This window comes from Daucus carota, chromosome 3 (assembly GCF_001625215.2).
Source record: "Daucus carota subsp. sativus chromosome 3, DH1 v3.0, whole genome shotgun sequence".
Classification (NCBI taxonomy): domain Eukaryota; kingdom Viridiplantae; phylum Streptophyta; class Magnoliopsida; order Apiales; family Apiaceae; genus Daucus; species Daucus carota.
Genome location: NC_030383.2, coordinates 60,019,586 through 60,042,380, shown reverse-complemented (window position 1 = coordinate 60,042,380; position 22,795 = coordinate 60,019,586). Strand labels below are relative to the sequence as shown.

The window sequence follows — 22,795 nt, the reverse complement described above, 5'->3', positions numbered from 1 at the left end:
GAGTGGTTCAAAGGAGTTTTGAGCCTGGGGTCTGTTGTGAATATCAAAATGTAATTTGTTATGTTGGTCTATATAAAGATCAAGAAATGAAATCATGTGGCCCCAAAAGTTGTAAGGTGTAACATAAGGGGGCAGTGAATTCTGGTTTCAGGTTCTTATAAAAATAAAGAGTGGCATTCCTGAATCAATAGCCACTAGAGGACTTGATTAACTGCTTAGGATTCGTTGATCAGGGTTTTGGTCCATACGACTGTTAATATGTGCGGTATGGTGAAATTCCTGAATCTTCTTTACTAGTTCACCTGAATCACAGTGACGGCTGTAGTAGCTGCCGAGCCTCCTGGGGGTTGTTCTCTCATCTTCTAGCAAGCATCTTCTTCTCGGATTGCAGATCAACTTCTCCTTAGCCTGGAACCCTAGTTTTGGATTAGACACAATATCATGCATGGCATTGTTTTGCAAAATTTCTATAAAATCTAGAAGCATTTTAAGTTTACAGTGTCTCTTGGTAATGTTCAAACTAATGAGATGCTCTAGCTTACTACACATTGCTTAACTTATTGCAAACCGACTTACACCCGAGCAATGACTTTACTGGAACCCATATAAGTATTTCCATAGCTATATCATCAGGAAAAACAAACTTTGAGCATGCCATGAAGTTTCAATATCACTACGCAACCTGTGAAAACAAAACCAGAGCAAAAATCAGGTCCAATTTTTTTTTGACACTAAAATCAGGTCATATTTAGTCAAATGAATCTAATTTATTGTTGTATGTCTTGTGTGCAGTTATTGCACTCTCCCTTGGAGATGCTCCTAGGCGACATATTTCTATTGCCTCCCATCTAATTGATAATAATGATGTTCTTCATGTACAAAAACCTTTACCAATAAAAATCTTATCACATATGCATTGAATTTTCTAATGCACAGTAATAACTCGGTGAACAGTTCATATCGATCTTTGAGGGCACCAACATTTATAAGGCCAATCACTATATCCTCCAGAGATGTTGCAGGGACCAAAAACTTTATATTCAACTGTGCTCTAGTATTCATGTTTAGGGTAGGTGAAGTGCAGTTTTCATCATTTTTGGTTGTGACAGAAAACTAAGTGATAATTTAATTTCTCCCACTTGCTAGTTGCTACTAATAGTTTTATACAGCACAGCAGCAAATAATTGTGGCTCTTTGTTAAACCCTCTTATGCAGGTCTGACTTTTTCATGCCAAGTCATATGAGCTAATCAGTAGTTGAACTTTGCACCCACATGCCAAGATGCCAAATTAGCGCCAACCTGCTCATAAACTAATATGTCATGTTTGTAATTCAGATCTATATTAAAGTCAACTACCATAAATTTGTCACCACTTCTCTGAATTTTAGAGACATAGGTGGTTCTGACAAAGAAGGCAAAGAATTCCAAATGGCTGAAGCAGTAGTGTCAATTGTTGTGGCGAGGCTTACTGATTTATTGATCGAAGAACCCGTGGCTCTTCATGGACTCAAGGATGAAATTCAACAAGTGGTGACCAAGCTTAAGTTGATGAAGACATTCTTACGGGATGCGGATTTGAGGATAACTGAGTACAAAGTCCGGATTTTGGTTGCTGACATACGAGCACTTGCTTATGATGCTGAGCATGTTGTGGAAAGCTTTATTGTTAAAGCTTCATCCTCTGCATGGAACAGAAGAAAACAAGCCATCAAGATCAAAGATATACAAAGCAAGATGGCTCTCCTCTCTGATCGCATTCGTGATAATAATATTAAATCAACATCAGAATCATCAAATTCATCATCTGAAGCACCTGGAAAGCTAAAGCGATTTCACTCCTTCACAACGGTCGAGCCAGAGATATTTGTTGAATTTCATGGAGCCGTTGATCAACTGGTGGGACATTTGGTGGATGAAAGTGATGATTGTTACCCGCTTATCTCTATTTGTGGAATGGGCGGTCTAGGTAAGACAACTCTCGCTCAAAAAATATATAACCATCCAACCATTAAAGCATCCTTTGCTGGTTTAGCCTGGGTTTCCATTTCGCAGAAGTGGCAAAAGAAACTCGTGTTGCAGCGGATACTGATATGTCTCATCCATGAAAAAAAAGAGGAAATACTTACTTGGGATGATGACAAGTTAGTGGAGAATCTGCTAGAAATCCAGCAGAGGAAAAAATGTTTGATAGTCCTTGATGACATATGGACTACTGGTGCTTGGGATTCTATGAAATCGGCCTTCACAACTGAAACATCTGTGAGCAAATTAATGCTTACCAGCCGTAATGTGGAGGTTGCTGTGCATGTAAATCGAGAAGGATTCATATACCAACCAGAATGCCTAAATGCAGAACAAAGTTGGGAGCTACTTAAGTTGAAAGCAGTTCCAAGAGGAGATTATCTAGGTAGATACTTTACTTCCATTTATTATGTTTCATTCACTATAGTGCATATAGTACACATTCACTCCAAAAAATAAAGTTCAAGAACATTATTGAAAATGTCCAAATCAATTCCAGATTTGGACTTGGAAAGTTGATAGTATAGACTTGGAAATTCCAGATTTTAGTCTAGTAATAACTTGTTTCATGATTTCAAACTTGCAATTGAAAAATCTGTTCGAAAACCTTAAGAGTAGTTTACACTTTGCACCCGTACGTTTAGGCGTTTTTTCGATTTGGTCTTAAGAAAAAATTTCTTGGCAATATGCACAAAGTTAAAAAAGCGCTTCGATATACATTGACCAAATTCCTGACCATTAAAGTTAACAGCAACTGGGGTAAAACAGTAACTTAATTAGAGCTAAAAGGCGTACAAAATTACTGTTTTATCCCTTGCTACTGTTAACTTTAACGGTCAGTTTGACGGAATTTAGTCAAAGGGGTGCATATCGCAGTGCATTTTAAACTTTAGGATGCATATTGTTAAGAAATTTTTTGTTTGAGATCAAATCGAAACAGCGCCTAAACATACGAAGACCAAACCTTAATTACATTAGTGGTTTATCAATATGACAGGCATGGCGACAAATTATTTAGCCGATTATCAAATAAAAAGAAACTATATATTTTTCTCTGTTTGCATTTGTTTATAAATAATATGTTTGTGTTTGTGATTTTTTATTTTTGTGTGTTACAGATTCCAGAGATATTTTTACTGTGATGGAAAGATTGGGAAGAGAAATGGTTAAAAAATGTGCCGGTCTTCCACTAGCTATAGTCATTTTAGGCGGAATTCTTGTAACAAAACCTTCAGTGATGGAGTGGGAGAAGGTATATGCTGATAGTTTAGGGTCCCTGGAGAAGGGAAAAGGATTGGGAGAAGATCAGCAAAGAGAATTATTTCATGTTCTAGTCTGGAGTTACAATGATTTACCCCCACAATTAAAGCCATGTTTTCTGTATTTGGGTAAATTTGGTGAAGATGAACAGATAGAAGTAGAGACTCTATATCAGTTATGGATTGCCGAAGGGTTGGTACTGTCGACTGATAAAAGGGAAGAAGAGACAATGATGCAAGTAGCTGAATCGTATATGAGGGAACTGGTACATCGGAGTATGGTTCAAGTGAGATATGAAGATATGGAGAACTCGCGTACAAAGATAAAATCTTCTTCACTTCATGACCTTATGAGAGACCTATCTATCTCCCAAGCAAAAGCAGTAGATTTTTCTGATGTTATTGATCTTTGAGAAGGAAATGATTTTCATCTCAATCCTTCAGCAGATTTCAGGGCGGTTGACAGTCGACAACTTGTAGTTTACTATGATGAGGAACATATAAGCAAACAAATTCAATCCTACTTTGTCAAGAAATGCAAGCAACAACAATATCGATCAATGTTATTATTCAGTGATGGTGTATTCACTTGCTTTAGGTGGCCAGGTTTACCGAAAGTAGTGGGGTCACATGTTGCTAATTTCAGGTTCCTAAGAGTTTTTTCCATGGAAAATGCTGAAGTAGATGGTATACTTTATCCTAGAAGTTTTGTGAGAGCGTTAGGAAGCCTTGTGTACCTAAGATATCTTAGTGTAAGGAACGTTTCCTTGTCATTGATGCCATCTATACAGAGCATGGTGCTACTCCAAACTCTCAAATTAGATGTAATCAGTCTTATATCCATTCCATCATGGCTTTCAAGAAATGTTCTGGGCAAGCTGGGACATTTGCGGCATTTGTATTTACCTATTAGTGAATGGAGGACTGCTCCAAAGAAACAAAAATTAAGGTTTGATGGGTTGGGCAAGTTAGAGACATTGGAGAACTTCAGTAACCTGTGGTGTGAAGCCAAGGATCTTCCGAAACTAATCAATCTTCAGAAACTAAAATTAGAAATATACAGTAGTTATGCTGATGTGAAAGAGACCATGAAAAATCTGTCAGCACTAGCCTTGTCATCATCTTCAAATCTCCGGTACTTAGGACTTTCTCTTACTTTTTATGATCAACCAGTAGAGGACGTGAGAGAGTTGTTTTGGGATTATAATTCCATCCTTCAGATGTTAAACATAAGTGGTCAGCTTGCAGAATTGGCTCAATTATTTGAGAACCAACCGCGGAATATCAATAATCATGTTGTAGAATCTCCAATTCGTATCACTTCCTTGACGTTAGAGTATTCGCTCCTGGTAGATGACCCAATGCCAGTACTGGAGAAGTTTCCTACACTGCGTTATCTGGATTTATCCTACGACTCATATGTGGGGAAGGAGATGGTGTGCTCGTCCAAGGGTTTTCCGAAACTCACCAGTCTTATACTGTGCATGCTCCCCAACTTGGTGAAATGGAATATAGAGGAAGGCAGCATGTCCCTTCTCACCAACTTAAGGATTGATCGTTGTTGGATGTTAGAGGAGCTTCCAGAAGGTCTGATATTTCTCACTTCTCTTCAGCATTTATGGTTAGACAGTATGCCTATAGATTTCATACACAAACTCTGCACGACAAATGGCACACAAGGACAGGACTATTACAGAGTTGCTCACTTTCCTCACATTGATATTACTCAATAAGGAGCTGATCACTTCTGGAATCCCAGTACTTGTTGATTTCCTATTTTTCATTACTCTGGTTTTTTTTTTCTTCAATGTGGTTTTCTTTTTTTATCAAGATTGTGGCAAATGTGGTATATTATGGTTGTATAATTAAATCTCTATTATGTTTGTATAATTTAATTATGAGTAAAGTGCTAAGTGGTGACTGAACTTTATCCATTATTACATGCCAGAACTTCAGATTTATAATTAGTTGTCAAAAAGGTGATCAATGACCAATTTTTTGGAGAGTAATTTTTTTTTCATAAGAAAAATGGTCCTTAGACATTTTTTTAAGAAAAGCAGAGTCAATAGTTTCTCTTTCGTCGCTATAAACCACAATAGTGCGGTAATATCATCCTCCAAAAGACATACTTAATTAAAGTCTCTGCTATAATTGAAACAGATTGACTGGTAGTTGTACAGCTTCGAAGCTCAATATTCACAGAGCAAACGTAAATAACTCAACTTAAGATGAAAAAGAGAGGAGAAAAAGCACCTTATAAGCGAGAATATAGGTGCATAACAATTTGAAAGGACTTAACCATATGTGTAAAAATTTTAAGAGATACGACATTCACAGCAGGATACAGATTTCTACCTTGAAGGATAAAAATTAGATGTCACTGGAACCCTTCGATTGAAACATACAAGTCTTGCTAGACACGGCAAAGTCTTGAAGTCTCTCTTTGTATAATCATAGAAGATTTTGTGTTCCTGAAAATAAGTAATTACCTGAGCCCTGAAGATGAGAATGTGGGTAGAGAACAACCAAACTGAAAACCTTTGGACTCATTAAGTAACTTCATTATATATCCATTCATAGCATGATAACAAGCATCCAGATTTACTCTACTAATTAAGGATAGACCTTCGATACGAATAAAACCCTATGTTCAAACCCTTCTATTGAAGCGAGGGTCTCTGTGCACCTTAAGACTGCTTCAAGCCCTTTAGCTAGACATGGAAAAGACTTGAATTCGTTATTTCTATAGTTGTACAAAATATTTTTTTTTCCGTAAAGCAGTCCACCCCCCAATAAGAATGTACACAACGTATGTCAATAATAAACTTCTTGATCCAATAGCATTCACCATGAAGGTTTCCTTTTGGATTCATTATTCAAAGATGACAGCAACAGAACCTTCGAAATCCAAAATCTCAGACTTCACTAAATTACCTTTTGGGAATAAGAGTGATGTAAACAGCTCAGTGTGCAAATCGAATGATATTAGTAGTCCTATATGACCCATATACAATATTACTCTATTAATAACAGGACCAAGTTTTAGATTTGGGCAACAAATAACTTGCGATATGGTTTCATATCATGAACTTTGATCACTTTCCAAGAATCAGTATCAGTGGAATATGGCTGCACAACGGGTACAACATTAGGTTTAGTTTTATTTGGACAAATAAATCTAAGAACCTTGTAGCTATCAGAGAGACCATCAAAACCAAAGGCTACTTGAAGTTCGAAGTGATAATTCATAGCCATTTGATTAATCTCAGGGTATTTATACTTATTTTAATTATTAATTATTTTGATATTTAAATTTAATGTGTTCATTCCACACTTCCACTGATATATATTTTCTGTAACCACTAAATTTTTTTATAATTTTAAAATTAGTTATATATAAAAAAATTTTAAATCATATTTTTTTTCTTTGTTTATAATATATTTTTTACTACGCTCCATCATACCTACCTGCCGGAGGCAAGGGGGGTATGGAGTGGTCTTAGCCCCTCCCCCAAAAAAAAACCTTCCCAACCCTTATATATAATCAATTTATATGATTAAAATTCATAATTTGTAGTATTTAGTCCCCTAAAAGTCATGATTTTGTAGTATTTTGTCCTTAAAATTTTTTTAATAAAATTTCGCCCCCGGAAGATATTTCTGGTTCCGTCCCTGCCTACCTGCCCCCTCCTGATCACTCCCAATTTTAATATTAGCTGCCCAAATACACTTTGTTTAATTTCAACTCTGTGTTCTGGTAATCATTCATGTTTAGGGTAGGTGCAGTGCAGTTCTCATAATTGTTGTTTGTGACGGAAAACTAAGAAATAATTTAATTTTTCCCACTTGCTGCTAATAGTTTTATACAGGATAACAACAAATAATAGTTTCATGCCGAGTCATATTTGTTTTGTTCTGACGAATATTATGCAGCCATGAGCTACTCAGTGGTTGAACTTTGCACCCACATGCTTATAATTTATAACTACTTGCTTATATCACTAGTAATCTAGTATGCCATCTATATTAAAGTCAAACTATACGATAAGTTTGTCACCAGCTCTCTGAAATTTACCTACACAAAGAAGGCAAAGAATTCCGAATGGCTGAAGCAGTAGTGTCAATTGTTGTGGCAAGGCTTACTGATTTATTGATTGAAGAACCCCTGGCTCTTCATGGACTTAAAGATGAAATTCAACAAGTGGTGAGCAAGCTCGAGTTGATGAAGACATTCTTACGAGATGCAGATTCAAGGATAAGTGAGTATGAAGTCCGGACTTTGGTTGCTGACATACGAGCACTTGCTTATGATGCTGAACATGTTGTGGAAAGCTTTATTGTTAAACCTTCATCCTCTGCATGGAACAGAAGAAAACAAGCAGTCAAGATCAAAAATATACAAAGCAAGATGTCTCTCCTCTCTGATAGCATTCGTGATAATAATATTAAATCAACATCAGAATCATCAAATTCATCGTCTCAAGCACCTGGAAAGCTAAAGCGATTTCACTCTTTCAAAACCCTTGAGCCAGAGATATTTGTTGGATTTCATGGAGACGTTGATCGACTTGTGGGACATTTGGTGAATGAAAGTGATGATCGTTACCCGCTTATCTCTATTTGTGGAATGGGAGGTCTAGGTAAGACAACTCTGGCTCAGAAAATATATAATCATCCAACCATTAAAGCATCCTTTGCTGGTTTAGCCTGGGTTTCCATTTCGCAGGAGTGGCAAACGAAACTTGTGTTGCAGAGAATACTGATATGTCTCATCCATGAAAAGAAAGAGGAAATACTTACTTGGGACGATGACAAGTTAGTGGAGAATCTGCTAGAAGTTCAGCAGAGGAAAAAATGCTTGATAGTCCTTGATGACATATGGACTACTGATGCTTGGGATTCTATAAAATCGGCCTTCACAACTAAAACTTCTGTGAGCAAATTAATGCTTACCAGCCGTAATGCAGAGGTTGCTGAGCATGTAAATCGAGAAGGATTTATATACCAACCAGAATGCCTAAATGAAGAACAAAGTTGGGAGCTACTTAAGTTGAAAGCAGTTCCCAGAGGATATCATCTAGGTAGACACTTTACTTGCACTTATTATGTTTCATTCACTATAGTAAACATAGTTATACATTTAGTCATTCACTCCAAAGAATAAAGTTCAAGAACATTATTGAAAATGTCCAAATCAATGATACTAGATCTGTTTCGACTCATATGATATATGTAAAGTTAATAGTATAGACTTGGAAATTCCGGATTTAGTCTAGTATAACTTGTTTCATAATTTGAAACTTGCAATTACAAAAGCGGTTCGAAAACCTATCAACAGTAAGTAATATTTTTACCAAAAAAAGAGGGTGAAATATCTTCGACAGTGAACCCTTAATTGCATTAGTGGTTTATCTATTTTAAAGGCATAGCGAGAAATTGTTTTAGCAAATTATTAAAAACGGTGTATTCGATTGAGATTATAATGGATAGTTTTTAGTCTATTTTTGATTCTTTGTTTTTGTGTGTTACAGATTCCAGAAATATTTTTACAGTGATGGAAAAATTGGGAAGAGAAATGGTTAAAAAATGTGCCGGTCTTCCACTAGCTATAGTCATTTTAGGCGGTATTCTAGTAACAAAACCGTCAGTGATGGAGTGGGAGAAGGTATATGCTGATAGCTTATGGTCCCTGGAGAAGGGAAAAGGATTGGGAGAAGATCAGCAAAGACAATTATTTCATGTTCTAGTCTGGAGTTACAATGATTTACCCCCACAATTAAAGCCATGTTTTCTGTATTTAGGTAAATTTGGTGAAGATGAACAGATAGAAGCAGAGACTCTATATCAGTTATGGATTGCAGAAGGGTTGGTACTGTCGACTGATAAAAGGGAAGGAGAGACAATGATGCAAGTAGCTGAATCGTATATGGGGGAACTGGTACATAGGAGTATGGTTCAAGTGAGATATGAAGATATGGGAAACTCGCATACAAAGATAAAATCTGCCTCTCTTCATGACCTTATGAGAGACCTATCTCTGTCCAGAGCAATAGCAGAAGGATTTTTTGAAGTTCTTGATCTTCGAAAAAGAAATGATTTTCATCTCAATCCTTCAGCAGATTTGAGGTCGGTTGACACTCGACAACTTGTAGTTTATTATCATAAGAAACATATAACCAAACAAATTAAATCCTACTTTGTCAAGAAATTCAAGCAACAACAGTATCGATCAATGTTACTGTTCAGTAACGGTGTATACACTTCCTTAACGTACCCACTTTTGCCGAAAGTAGTGGGGTCACATGTTGCCAATTTCAGGTTCCTAAGAGTTTTTTCCATGGAAAATGCAGCAGTAGATGGTATAATTTATCCTAGAAGTTTTGTGAGAGCATTAGGAAGCCTTGTGTACTTGAGATATCTTAGTGTGAGAAATGTTTCTTTGTCACTGATTCCATCAATACAGAACATGGTGCTACTCCAAACTCTCAAATTAGATGTATCCAGTTCTCTATTATTCAGGCGTATATCTATTCCATCTTGGTTTTCAAGAAATATTCTGGGCAAGCTGGGTCATTTGCGGCACTTATTCTTACCTCATACTAATCGTGTTTTTTATGATAATCAAAAGTTATGTTTTGATGGGCTTGGCAAGTTAGAGATATTGGAGAACTTCAGTAATCAGTGGTGTGAGCCTAAGGATCTTCCCAAACTAATCAATCTTCAGAAACTAACATTAGAAGTAGTCAGTGTTCATGATGATGTTGAAGAGACCATGAAAAATCTGGCAGCATTAGCCTTGTCATCATCTTCAAATCTCCGGTACTTAGGACTTTCTCTTATTCTATGTGATCAACGGGGAGATAAAGTGAGACAGTTGTTTAGGGATTATAATTCCATCCTTCAGAAATTATTCATATGTGGTCACCTTGCAGAATTGGCTCAGTTATTTGAGAACCCACCTCTGAATATTAATAATCATGTTGAAGAATCTTCAATTTGTATCACTTCCTTGAAGTTAGATTCATCGTTCCTGGCAGATGACCCAATGCCAGTACTGGAGAAGATTCATACGCTTCGTAATCTCCATTTATCCTCCTTCACATTCCTGGGGAAGGAGATGGTGTGCTCGTCCATGGGTTTCCCCAAACTCACCAGTCTTCAACTTAACGGCCTCCCCAACTTGGTGAAATGGAATATAGAGGAAGGCAGCATGTCCGTTCTCACCTACTTAAACATTACTAGTTGTTGGAGGTTAGAGGAGCTTCCCGAAGGTATGATATCTCTCACTTCCCTTCGGTGTTTAAGGTTAAACTTTATGCCTACAGATTTCATACATAAACTCCGCAAGGTGAATGGCCAACAAGGACATGACTTCTACAGAGTTGCTCATGTTCCTGACTTTGCTATTCACAATGGGACTGTCTGGCAATATGTAGAATAAGCAGAGTCCCAAAACCTGTTAATTTCCTATTTTTCATTACTCATAAATGGGCTTTCTTCTTTAATGTGGTATTTTTTTTTACGGTTTCATTAGTGTGCGCAGAATTTTATAAATTTAAGAGATTTTGATTGGCTTCTGTATCTTAATAATGATGGACCCCCTGCAAATGCAACAACCACACCAATCAAAATCTCCCAAACATATAAAATTTCGCGCTTAGCATGTGCACATGGGCACACACTAGACAAACCATTTTTTTTATCAAGGTTGTGGCAAAGCTGGCATATTTTCATTGTATAATTAAATCTCTTTTATCTGTTCATATAAATTATTTATGATTAAAGTGCTAAGTGGTGACTGAACTTCATCCATTCTTACAAAAGCCTGCGATAACATTACATTTCGTATTTTAAACAAGAGGTAATTTCGACATGTAGAGCCGCTGAATAGTGAAGAATTGTTAAAGCCTTGTATCACGTTTGAAAGGAATGTATGGAATATTAGATACCTGTCGATGGTTGATATAAGTTTTAAAAGTTGTTACATTTATGTTGACGTTGGAGCGATGAATCTTATGGTTCGAGTATTGGATGTTGGTTCTATAGATTTTGTCTTAAACAGGGTAAAACTATTGACATTTATGCGACCGATGCTGATAAAGTATATTTTGAGTATAAGAGGAGGAAATGAGTACAGGTTTTGCCTTATGCTGCTTGGGTGAGGAATGAGTCAGGTGAGTTTCGAGATCAATCGGAAGGCGATTAGGAAAAGTGAGGAGAAAGATAGAGGGTTAGTGAAGGTTCAAGAAGTCCAATCTACGTGGAATTTTGTGACTGATTTGGATTGAATTAAGGGATCTGATTTGACGAACTGGTTGAAGAGTACGGTGTCTAGGAGGGTGCTGACTTTCTTCTGACTCTGAAGCTAGTTGGCTGAAACTGGAGCAATATGTTTGATTGATGAGATGTCTATGAACCAATTCGTTGATCTTTCCTGCTAGATGTTTCTTTGGCTTTTTTTGTTCTTCGACTAGCTTACAGTAACTTATCGTATGACTATCAATATATCGATGTTATCACTTTACAAATTGACATAGATATCGTATAACTCAAAAAGTGTTGGAACCTGGAGATGATTCAAAAAAGAAAAATGGATTTCCCATGTGAAGACCGGATAATCACTTGAAACCATCTGAAGTCCACAATCCTTTTTCGGATTAGTGACTGTCTACCAAATTCCATTGCCAGGTTAGGATGCAAGGAAGCTAGGTGCCACTTAAATCAAATTCGTACTGCCTCGATATTCGCCAATCGACCAGGAATCGTTTTACATTTTAGTGCGATGGTTTATGTCGAGATTCCACATTGCAAACTAGTGTTTATGGTGATTTATCTTGTGGTAGATCAGAGATAAATTATTGTGCCTTCATCTCTACTATGTTCTTATGGTATTTCTGAATACTTTGCAATAAAATAGCTGACATTAATTTGGGTGAAAAATGCAGATGATTTAAACACTTTATTTGTAATTCTTCTTTATGAACTACAAGCACAAAATGTATTTTATGAAATGTTTAAGCTTGTTACGCATCCCTGAACTTATTATATTCAGATCATACACAAGTTTGAGATGATATTAAAACAATTATAGAGCACCCAACCCCAACTTTGGCAGTTCAGCTCGGAATTAAGAATACAGATTATAGTTGAAACGAAACCTTAAAATAAAACCAGCAACTAAATTACCTTGCATATGATGAGAATTGCAGGTACATAACACCCGAAACGGAATTCCAGCACCTATCCTGAACGTTACTTCGCAATGAGTCTAACAAGATACGCCCATCAATCAATAAGTTTCAGAGCATCCAATTATTGGGAGGATAGAAAATTACCGAACTTATTAATTATAAGCCGTTCAGAATCTTTGATTGAAGCAAGGGTCTCTGTGTATTTAAAAAATGTTTCCAGCCCGCCAACTGGAACCGGAATATGTTTGTACTCTTTCTTCTTGTAGTCATACAAGAAGAGTTCATCAGGACACAGAAACGCTTTCACTCCAGAAAACAGTCCACCACCCAAATAAGAATATACCCAGGTTATTTCAGCTAGAGCAATATTTAATTTTTTAGTCCAAGAAATTTCGCCATCAATATGATCCAATGTCCATAGACATATTTCTGATCTTTTTCTAAGGGATTCAAAGATGACCCCTGCAGAACCTTCAAAATCCAAAATCTCTGAGTAATGTAACAAGGAATTGGGTAGCGGGACCACCGTACACAGCTCATTGTTCAAATTCAACAAAAATATATCTCCGCAACCACCTGCATACAACGTTCCATTTATCACAGGACCAAATTCAAAAGTTGAGTCACATATGTCAATGAAGTCATGACAATGAATCTCTTTCCAGGAATCACTATTTGCTGAATATATCTGCACAATTGGTACATCATCACCAGTAGTAGTGTCTTCGAGTAGAAGCCGGACAACCTTGTAGTCATCGGAGATGCTATCAAAAGCAAATGCTAGATAATTGTTATCCTCGTCTTCGAAAGCCTTGGCATAACGGGGAAATCTAGGAAGTTCCTTGCACTGCTTGGTTGTTGGGTTCCAGAGGTAACAGTGTACATCGCATACCAGACATATAATGCCATTAGAGGAACTAATACGAGTGCAACTATTTCAGATCATTCAGTTGCTCTAGTTAATTTGAAGCCACAGCACAAAGCCTCTGTCCAACATGCTATACATTCTCAAGTACAGTTGGATCTAATAAGTAGAATATGGAATTAGTAGTGGTGCAAGTAGTAGTCCAGCTGTCACTCATTAGGCAGTTATCTGAATTGTATATATACCTGGATATTGTTCAGTTTGTAACAACTTTTGCAATATAGAAATATTTTCTCTCTCTAGAGCTTATTAGCTTACTCTTCAAGCTTCCATATCTCTGCACTTTTCACCGTTCTTGTTCAAGTTTTATATGAATCATGTAATTCTAATATGGTATCAGAGCTTTCATGACTGTTTTCGATCCGTAGTACCTCTCTGTTTCCGTTTTCAATTTAGCGTTGTTGATTCGGTGCCGCATTTCATCTCCGATTGGACTGAATCAGGTTTTTCCTACATCTCAATTTACATTCCTGTTCTTCTTCTTCATCGATTGATTTGTTCTCGCTTTGATCACTGTTTCTTCATCGATTTCGTCGATTTGCTCGATTGGATCGATTTGTTGTTGTTATCTTGTTTTTCTTCATCGAAACCCTAAATTTACAGTCATGATGCGATCTAGTTTTGCTAATGTTGTTACTGGTGATCACATTGTTAGTGGTGATTCTGGTAGTCATGCTCATAATGAAATGCATAATGAGGATTTTCATTCGGAAAATCATGAACATGAAGTTGAAAACGAAGTTGTTTACAATTGTATGGCTATTGATAGCAATTTACATCCACTGTATCTACACAATAATGATCATCCTGGTCTCATCCTCATTGCTAAGAAGTTGATTGGTCCGGATAACTATGCTCCCTGGTCTCGATCGATGCGGATAGCTCTCAATGCTAGGAATAAATTTGTTCTTGTTAATGGCACTTATGCCAAACCTGATATCTCTTCGCCTCTCTTCGCTCAATGGGAGCGTGTGAATGATCTTGTCATTACCTGGATCCTGAATTCTGTTGCTGAGGACATTAGTGATGGACTGAATTATGTAACTACTGCCTCTGAAGTATGGATTGAACTTCGTGAACGCTTTTCTGGTGTCAATGGACACAGAGTGTATCAAGTATTGAAGGATATTCATAGCTTAGAGCAGGGTAACAGATCTGTTGAAGTTTATTTTCACAAGCTAAAGGCCTTATGGGATGAATATTTAGTGCTTGAACCCACAATTACTTGTGTTTGTGGTTCTCACAAGAAGCAAGTTGAAAGAGAGCAGAAACGAAAGCTTCTTCAATTTCTCATGGGTTTGCATGATAGTAATGCCAATATTCGTGGTCAAATTCTATTGATGGATCCTATGCCCACTTTGTCTCAGGCCTATGCCTTTGTCAAGCAGGATGAAAAGGCAAGGCAAGGGTTTAATTCATCCATCCCAGCAGCACCTGTTGTTGCAAGCATCAATGCAGCAACAGTGGGTAATTTTTCGACTGGCCAAAAGAAGCAATTATCTGGTGCTAATAAGTCTACACTCAAGTGTTCTTATTGCAATTTTACTGGACACACAAGGGAGCAATGCTACAAGTTGATTGGCTATCCTCCGAATTGGAAGAAAAAGAAGGACAGTCCTGGTGCTTCTAGTGTTTCTGGTCAATTTCGATCTTTGCCTAATCCTACTAATGGTTCTAGTCCTGGTGCCACTGCTGCTTTGACACATAATGTCTCTAATAATCCATCAAATGACCAGCTAGTTCAGATGCAACATCAGCTTAATCAGATGAATCAGATGATGAGCTTTCTTATGAACACTGGGAAAACTTCAAATAGCCCTGAGGATCATTTGGCAGGTATGGTCACTTCAACTGTTAATTCTGTTGCTACTCCTTACTGTTTGTATACTTGGTTGATTGACACGGGAGCAACAGACCATATGTGTTGTTCTTTGGCTATGCTTACTGATGTGGTCACTTTACCAAGGCCTATCACTCTATCCCTGCCAAATGGAGCAGTCATTTCTGTTACACAGTCCGGGACATTTCGCATACATCCTACATTAGTCCTTCACAATGTTTTTTATGTGCCTTCTTTTACCTATAATCTATTATCTGTGTCAAAGTGGATTAAGGATACTGGCGGATATGTTTCCTTTTATGTAGCGCATTGTGAGTTTCGCCATGATAAGTCTGATAGTGCTTTAGGCTTTGGGCGATTGATCGCAGGGTTATTCCATCTGGAATTTCAGAGTCTTAATGTTCACTCTCCTGTTGTTAATAGTGTTACATCTAAGACTAAACTCAGTGCCCTTTGGCATTTACGTTTGGGACATGTCTCTAATGATGTTCTACATCATATCCCTGACATTTCTTCCACTGTCGTATCTGATTGCAATAAACAGTGTCCAATTTGCCCAATTTCCAAACAAACCAAACTACCCTTTCCTGTGAGTTCTAGCAGAGCAACTCTACCTTTTGATCTCATTCATGTCGATTTATGGGGTCCTTATGCTTCTGAAACTCATAATGGATGTCGTTACTTCCTTACTATTGTCGATGACCATACGCGTAATGTTTGGACTTTTTTGCTTCCTTCCAAACAGCACGTGTTTTCCCAACTTAAACAATTTTTTGAGCATGTTCACACTCAGTTTGGTGTCAATATCAAAGTAATTCGTAGTGATAATGGCACAGAGTTTTTCAATGCCACTTTGAATGCTTTTCTGGCTGATAAAGGGGTGATGCATCAGGCATCGTGTGTAGGCACACCAGCGCAGAATGGTCGTGTCGAGCGTCGTCATCGACAAATTTTAGCTATTGCTCGTTCACTTCGTTTCCAGTCTGGTTTACCCATCAAGTTCTGGGGGGAGTGTATTTTAACTGCTACTTTCATCATAAACAGAGTTCCTTCGCCTGTTTTGGATAACAAAACTCCTTTTGAATGTTTGTATCATTCGCTTCCTGACTATAGTGTTTTCAAAGTGTTTGGTTGCCTATGTTATGCCTCTGTTCATGATTCCAATAAATTTGATCCTCGTGCAATTCGATCTGTATTTGTTGGCTATCCCTATGGATGTAAAGGGTATAAGCTCTTGAATCTTGCTACTAAGCAGATATTTGTATCACGGCATGTGATATTTCATGAGCAGACTTTTCCTTTTCTGAATGATACTCATTCTACTGTCAACACTGATCCTCATCAGCTGCAACATTGGTTGTCTGATATTGATGATTCATCTAGTCCTGTACTTCCTTCTCAATCTGTACCTAATGTGTTGCCAGTACCAGACGTTGTTCCAACACCTAATGTTTCCACCACATCACCTACTGCTTCATCCCATGTTGATGATGATTGGACTACTTTACCTCCTGATAATGATACGTTGGTTAGTTTGCATCCTGATGATGATTTACCATCGTTTTCAGCTGATCATTTTCTGCGAAAATCAACTCGTGAAAGGCACCATCCTGCCTGGTGGAATGATTATAAGTGTAACTCTATTGTTAAGTATCCTCTTGCCAATTTTGTGTCTTCACATGCTTATTCCCCAGATCATCAAGCCTTCATGGTTCAGTTGCATAAGGCTGTTGAACCCAAATCTTTTGCTAAGGCAGTACTTGATCCGAAATGGGTTGATGCCATGAACAAGGAGCTTACTGCCTTGGAATCGAACAACACCTGGATTTTGGTTCCTTTACCAGCTGGCAAGCAAACCATTGGCTGTAGATGGGTTTTTAAAATTAAATACCATGCCAATGGTGAGATTGATCGATACAAAGCGCGTCTCGTCGCTAAAGGTTATACCCAGGAGCCAGGAGTGGACTTTCATGACACTTTCGCACCGGTTGCTAAAGGGGTTACAGTCAAGGCAGTTATGGCACTTGCTTCTTCCAAAAACTGGCCTTTATTTCAACTTGATATTAACAATGCCTTTTTGCACGGCGATTTAGTTGAAGAGGTGTATATGGATGTGCCACCGGGATACAAACTGACCCCTTCTACTGCACACTTTGTTTGTCGTCTTATTAAGTCCATTTATGGACTTCGACAGGCCTCACGACAGTGGAACAAGAAGTTGTCTGATTTTCTCCTTACTATGGATTTTAAACAATCCATGGCTGATTATGCCTTATTCACGCACACAGCTGGGTCCTTGTTAATAACTGTGAACTGGCGCGGCCTATATAGATAACATTTATAGCTGGGACAGACTAGTCGAGTAATGTCTGTCAAAACCGATTCACCAATCATCAACACTGAAGCTTCCTTGTCCGCTCTAATACGTCTGTAGTACGAGTGTGTTTTAATGAATTCGGGGTCTGAGATAATAGATAGCCATGACTTGCAGACCGAACTACACCTCATCAGTGATTTAGCGGGAAGCAAATAAAATATTTCAGTAAGCATCTCATCAGGCAAAACGAACTTTGAGCATGCCATTATGTTCCAAGACTGTCGAGCTCACGAAAAACTACACCTGTGGAAACAGAACCAGAGCAAATTTCGAGTCCAGTTGAAACGAGAAATCAATTTGAACTTCAATGTCACACAACAGTGTAACGAATCATATACTCCATCATAACAAATCCAAAATTCAGAAATTTAGTAAATCCCCAATTCAAGCCCTTAAAACATCAACACGCATATACATATACAACTTGAGGATCATATACACCCACATGTATACACAAACCATAGTTACAAATAACCGGGATTACCGATATATACCAAAAATAACTGAAGCTAAAATTACATTTAGTTAACTTTTCTCACGTCATATCAATTAGATCCTAAAAGATTATTTTTACTAATTTTCAACTAAAAGTTGAAATTCAGAAAAATCATCTATTAAAGTTTGGAACTGAGTAGGGTCTTCACCGGTCCCCGGCACCACCGTACACAAACATTTTTTATAAAAATAATTAAACATAGAACTTCAACATATTACAAATGAGAAGCTCAATAAGTCATTTCGAATTTTGAGATAATAGCGTCAAGATGTGAAATGAAATGTAAACACACACATAAATTTAGGCTTTCACAAAATGAAAAGTTAATTACCTTCGGATCTAGAGTGTAGACGATGCTTTGAGGTCTCCAATTAATTCAATTGTACTGCCAGGGTCGGTGTCCAATTAATTCAATCGTACTGTCAGGGTCGGTGTTTTTTAACGGGCGGGCGGCGTACGAATTGAGTATTCAGTTAAGTATTTGTGATTTTAGTATCAAACCATGATCAATTTTTTCCTATATACTCATGTGGTACACACGTGACGTGACGAGAATAATATAGGCCTTTTTAAGTTACTTTATTGAGTTACGCATTTGACAAAAGAGTATCGTATGTAAGATGAAAGATGAGTACCATAGTATGAAGAGAATACCAAATTATATTAGGCTTATTTAAATTTGAATATTATATGCGATATTGTATAATATATTTTTTTTATTGGCATTTAAAGACTCTTTAAGAGTTTCCTCTTTTCATGTGATTACCGCATTGTGCAAATCAAACGAAACTATATCTCCTTGATGACCCGTGTACAACACTCCACGAATCAGTATTTGTCGAATATAGCTGCAGAACTGGTACAGCACCAGTAGTAGTGCTCCCGCATAAAAGTAAAGAACTAGAGGCAACACGTTGTTAATTAGGAATGAGTATCGCGTCACTTCAAGATCTCTATTATGGCAAGTTCAACAATATCCTTAAATGATGTCCTAAATCAACAGTTCTATTTTCCAGACCTTATAATTGTGTCCTAAATCTCTAGTGATTCTAAAAAAGAAGGCTAAGAATTGCAAATGGCTGAAGCAGTAGTGTCAATTGTTGTGGCAAGGCTTACTGATTTATTGATTGAAGAACCCGTGGCTCTTCATGGACTCAAGGATGAAATTCAACAAGTGGTGACCAAGCTCGAGTTGATGAAGACATTCTTACAAGATGCTGATTCGAGGATAAGTGAGTATCAAGTCCGGACTTTGGTTGCTGACATACGAGCACTTGCTTATGATGCTGAACATGTTGTAGAAACCTTTATTGTTAAAGCTTCATCCTCTGCATGGAACAGAAGAAATCAAGCAATCAAGATCAAAGATATAGAAAGCAAGATGTCTCTCCTCTCTGATCGTATTCGTGAAAATAACATTAAATCAACATCAGAATCATCAAATTCATCATCTGAAGCACCTGGAAAGCTAAAGCGATTTCACTCTTTCAAAACCCTTGAGCCAGAGATATTTGTTGGATTTCATGGAGACGTTGATCGACTGGTGGGACATTTAATGAATGAAAGTGATGATTGTTACCCGCTTATCTCTATTTGTGGAATGGGAGGTCTAGGTAAGACAACTCTTGCTCAAAAAATATACAATCATCCAACCATTAAAGCATCCTTTGCTGGTTTAGCCTGGGTTTCCATTTCGCAGAAGTGGCAAACGAAACTGGTGTTGCAGCGAATACTGATATGTCTCATCCATGAAAAGAAAGAGGAAATACTTACTTGGGACGATGACAAGTTAGTGAAGAATCTGCTAGAAATTCAGCGAAAAAAAAAAATGCTTAATTGTCCTTGATGACATATGGACTACTGATGCTTGGGATTCTATGAAATCGGCCTTCACAACTGGAACATCTATGAGCATATTAATGCTTACCAGCAGTAATGTGGAGGTTGCTGTGCATGTAAATCGAGAAGGAGTCATATACCAACCAGAATGCCTAAACGCAGAACAAAGTTGGGAGCTACTTAAGTTGAAAGCACTTCCCAGAGGGGATCATCTAGGTATATATTTTACTTGCATTAATTATTATGTTTAATTCACTATAGTACATATAGGTAGACAATCATTCCAAAGAATAAAGTTCAAGAACATTACTGAAAATGTCCAATCCAATGATACTAGATCTGTTTCAACTCAGGTGATATATGTAAAGTTAATAGTATAGACTTGGAAATTAATTCCCGATTTAGTATATTATAACTTGTTTCAAGATTTCAAACTTGCAATTACAAAAGCTATCGACACTAAGTAACTTTTTACCAACAAAAGAGGGTGAAATATCTTTGACAGTCAACCCTTAATTACATTAGTGGTTTATCTATTTTAAAGGCACAACAAAAATTATTTTAGCCAATTATCAAATAAATATGAAATTATGTTAAGTCTATATACATTTGTTTATAGATAATATGTATGTGTTTGTGATTCTTTGTTTTTGTGTGTTATAGATTCTAGAGATACATTTACAGTGATGGAAAAAATGGGAAGAGAAATGGTTAAAAAATGTGCCGGTCTTCCACTAGCTATAGTCATTTTAGGCGGTATTCTTGTAACAAAACCTTCAGTGATGGAGTGGGAGAAGGTATATGCTGATAGTTTATGGTCCCTGCAGAAGGGAAAAGGATTAGGAGAAGATCAGCAAAGAGAGTTATTTCATGTTCTAGTCTGGAGTTACAATGATTTACCCCCACAATTAAAGCCATGTTTTCTGTATTTGGGTAAATTTGGTGAAGATAAAATGATAGAAGTAGAGACCCTGTATCAGTTATGGATTGCAGAAGGGATTGTACTGTCGACGGATAAAAGGGAAGGAGAGACAATGATGCAAGTAGCTGAATCGTATATGGGGGAACTGGTCCATAGGAGTATGGTTCAAGTGACATTTCAAGAAGTTGAATCATCTCCTACAAAGATAAAATATTCCTTTCTTCATGACCTTATGAGAGACCTATCTCTCTCCCAATAAAAAGCAGAAGATTTTTCTGAAGTTATTGATCTTCGAGAAGGAAATGATTTTCATCTCACTCCTTTAGTAGATTTCAGGTCAGTTGACACTCGACAACTTGTAGTTTTAATTGATGGGGATCATATAATAAGCAAAGAAATTAAATCCTACTTTGTCAAGAAATGCAAGCAACAAAAATATCGATCAATGTTACTATTGGACGATGGTGCATACGATGGTTAATTTCCTATTTTTCATTACTCATAAATGTGTTTTCTTCTTTCCGGTGGTTTTTTTCCTTCTTTATCAAGGTTTTTTTCTTCGGCATATAAGTTACATTTGTACATTTTGATGGGCAAAATTTTCAGATTTATAGTTAGTTGGCCAAACATTGTTTTAATTATATTTATTGAAAAAGTGGATTATGATCAATGTTTTGAGAAAGATGAGTAGTTTTTTCCATTCGGAAAAATGGTTCTCAGACATTTTTCTGAAACATAAAAACAATATTTGATCGTAATATGAGAGCTATTGATTCGTATAGTTTGAATTCTTTACTCGAATTGTTTAATTGTTGTATTTTGATTGATTTCGAGAGAGATTAACGGTTTAGATTTTCCAAGTACTCGAGAAGTTGTAATTTTTATGAAAGAGATAAAAGTATTGGGTGTCAAAAGTATTGGGTGTTGGTTTTATAGATTTTGTCTGAAACATGATAAAACTTTTGACATTTACACGACCGATGCTGATAAAGTATTTTTTAAGGAGTATAAGAGGAAGAAATGAGTAAGGTTTTGCCTTATGCTGCTTGGATGTGAATGAGTCGGTGAGTTTTGAGATCAGTCGGAAGGCGGTTAGCTAGGAAAAGTGAGGAGAAAGGTACTGGAGGGTTAGTGAAAGTCCAAAAAGTCCAATCTACGTGGAATTATGTGACCGATTTAGATTGAATTAAGGGATTTCGTTGTGGTGAAAATCAATGTGGAGGGTGCTGACTTTCATTTGATTCTGAAGTAGGCTGAAACTGGAGCAATAGGTTTACTTGATGAGATGTTTATGAATGTTATTATAATCGTTGGAAGAGATGTTGTCCGGGCTTGAGGAGTTCGAAGACATGCTCTATGCTTGTACTTGTTTTTGTCCTTGAGAGTGAAAGGAATTCTTCTGTTCTTCGACTAGCTTACAGTAACTCATCGTATGACTATCAATGTATTGAAAAAGATTATAGTTATCCCTTACCTATAATTCAAGGGATGCACTTGTGCACCATTCATCATATTTTTGTAGCCTAAAATAGCTGACATTTATTTGGGTGAAAAAATGCAGATGCTTTAAACACTTTATTTGTAGTTCTTCTTTATGAACTACAAGCACAAAATGTATTTTATGAAATGTTTAAGCTTGTTACGCATCCCTGAACTTATTATATTCGGATCTCACACAAGTTTGAGATGATATTAAAACAATTATAGAGCAGCCAACCCCAACTTTGGCAGTTCAGCTAGGAATTCAGAATACAGAGTATAGTTGAAACGAAACCTTAAAATAAAACCAGCAACTAAATTACCTTGCATATGATGAGAATTGCAGGTGCAGAAGATCCGAAACAAAACTTCTGAACTTATCCCGAACGTTACTTCGCTATGTGTCTAACAAGATACACCCATCAATCAAGAAGTTTCAAAGCA

The 22,795-nt window shown here is 37.0% G+C and overlaps 5 protein-coding genes across 5 annotated transcripts; 4 read left to right on the top strand and 1 right to left on the bottom strand.

Moving 5' to 3' along the window:
• Positions 1-1,233: 1,233 nt before the first annotated feature.
• On the top strand, positions 1,234-5,207 carry LOC108214920 (putative disease resistance protein At1g50180). The gene is made up of 2 exons (XM_017387168.2): positions 1,234-2,408; positions 3,142-5,207. Exons 1-2 carry the CDS (start codon positions 1,322-1,324, stop codon positions 3,693-3,695), a joined length of 1,641 nt encoding a protein of 546 aa, XP_017242657.2. The 5' UTR covers positions 1,234-1,321; the 3' UTR covers positions 3,696-5,207.
• Positions 3,948-5,015, top strand: LOC108212839 (probable disease resistance protein RF9). Its single transcript, XM_017384552.1, has one exon. It carries the CDS (start codon positions 3,948-3,950, stop codon positions 5,013-5,015), a length of 1,068 nt encoding a protein of 355 aa, XP_017240041.1.
• A 2,076-nt stretch (positions 5,208-7,283) lies between the features above and the next one.
• LOC108211938 (probable disease resistance RPP8-like protein 2) lies at positions 7,284-10,787 on the top strand. Its single transcript, XM_017383656.2, has 2 exons — positions 7,284-8,363; positions 8,814-10,787. The coding sequence occupies exons 1-2, from the start codon at positions 7,385-7,387 to the stop codon at positions 10,721-10,723; spliced, it is 2,889 nt and encodes a 962-aa protein (XP_017239145.1). The 5' UTR covers positions 7,284-7,384; the 3' UTR covers positions 10,724-10,787.
• Positions 10,788-12,594: 1,807 nt separating this feature from the next.
• On the bottom strand, positions 12,595-13,816 carry LOC108212838 (putative F-box protein At3g10240). The gene is made up of 2 exons (XM_017384551.2): positions 13,770-13,816; positions 12,595-13,405 (listed from the first exon to the last, which is right to left on the bottom strand). The coding sequence occupies exons 1-2, from the start codon at positions 13,814-13,816 to the stop codon at positions 12,595-12,597; spliced, it is 858 nt and encodes a 285-aa protein (XP_017240040.1).
• Positions 13,817-19,186: 5,370 nt separating this feature from the next.
• Positions 19,187-21,131, top strand: LOC108212837 (probable disease resistance RPP8-like protein 2). The gene is made up of 3 exons (XM_017384550.2): positions 19,187-19,899; positions 20,042-20,166; positions 20,614-21,131. The coding sequence occupies exons 1-3, from the start codon at positions 19,187-19,189 to the stop codon at positions 21,129-21,131; spliced, it is 1,356 nt and encodes a 451-aa protein (XP_017240039.2).
• Positions 21,132-22,795: the final 1,664 nt, after the last annotated feature.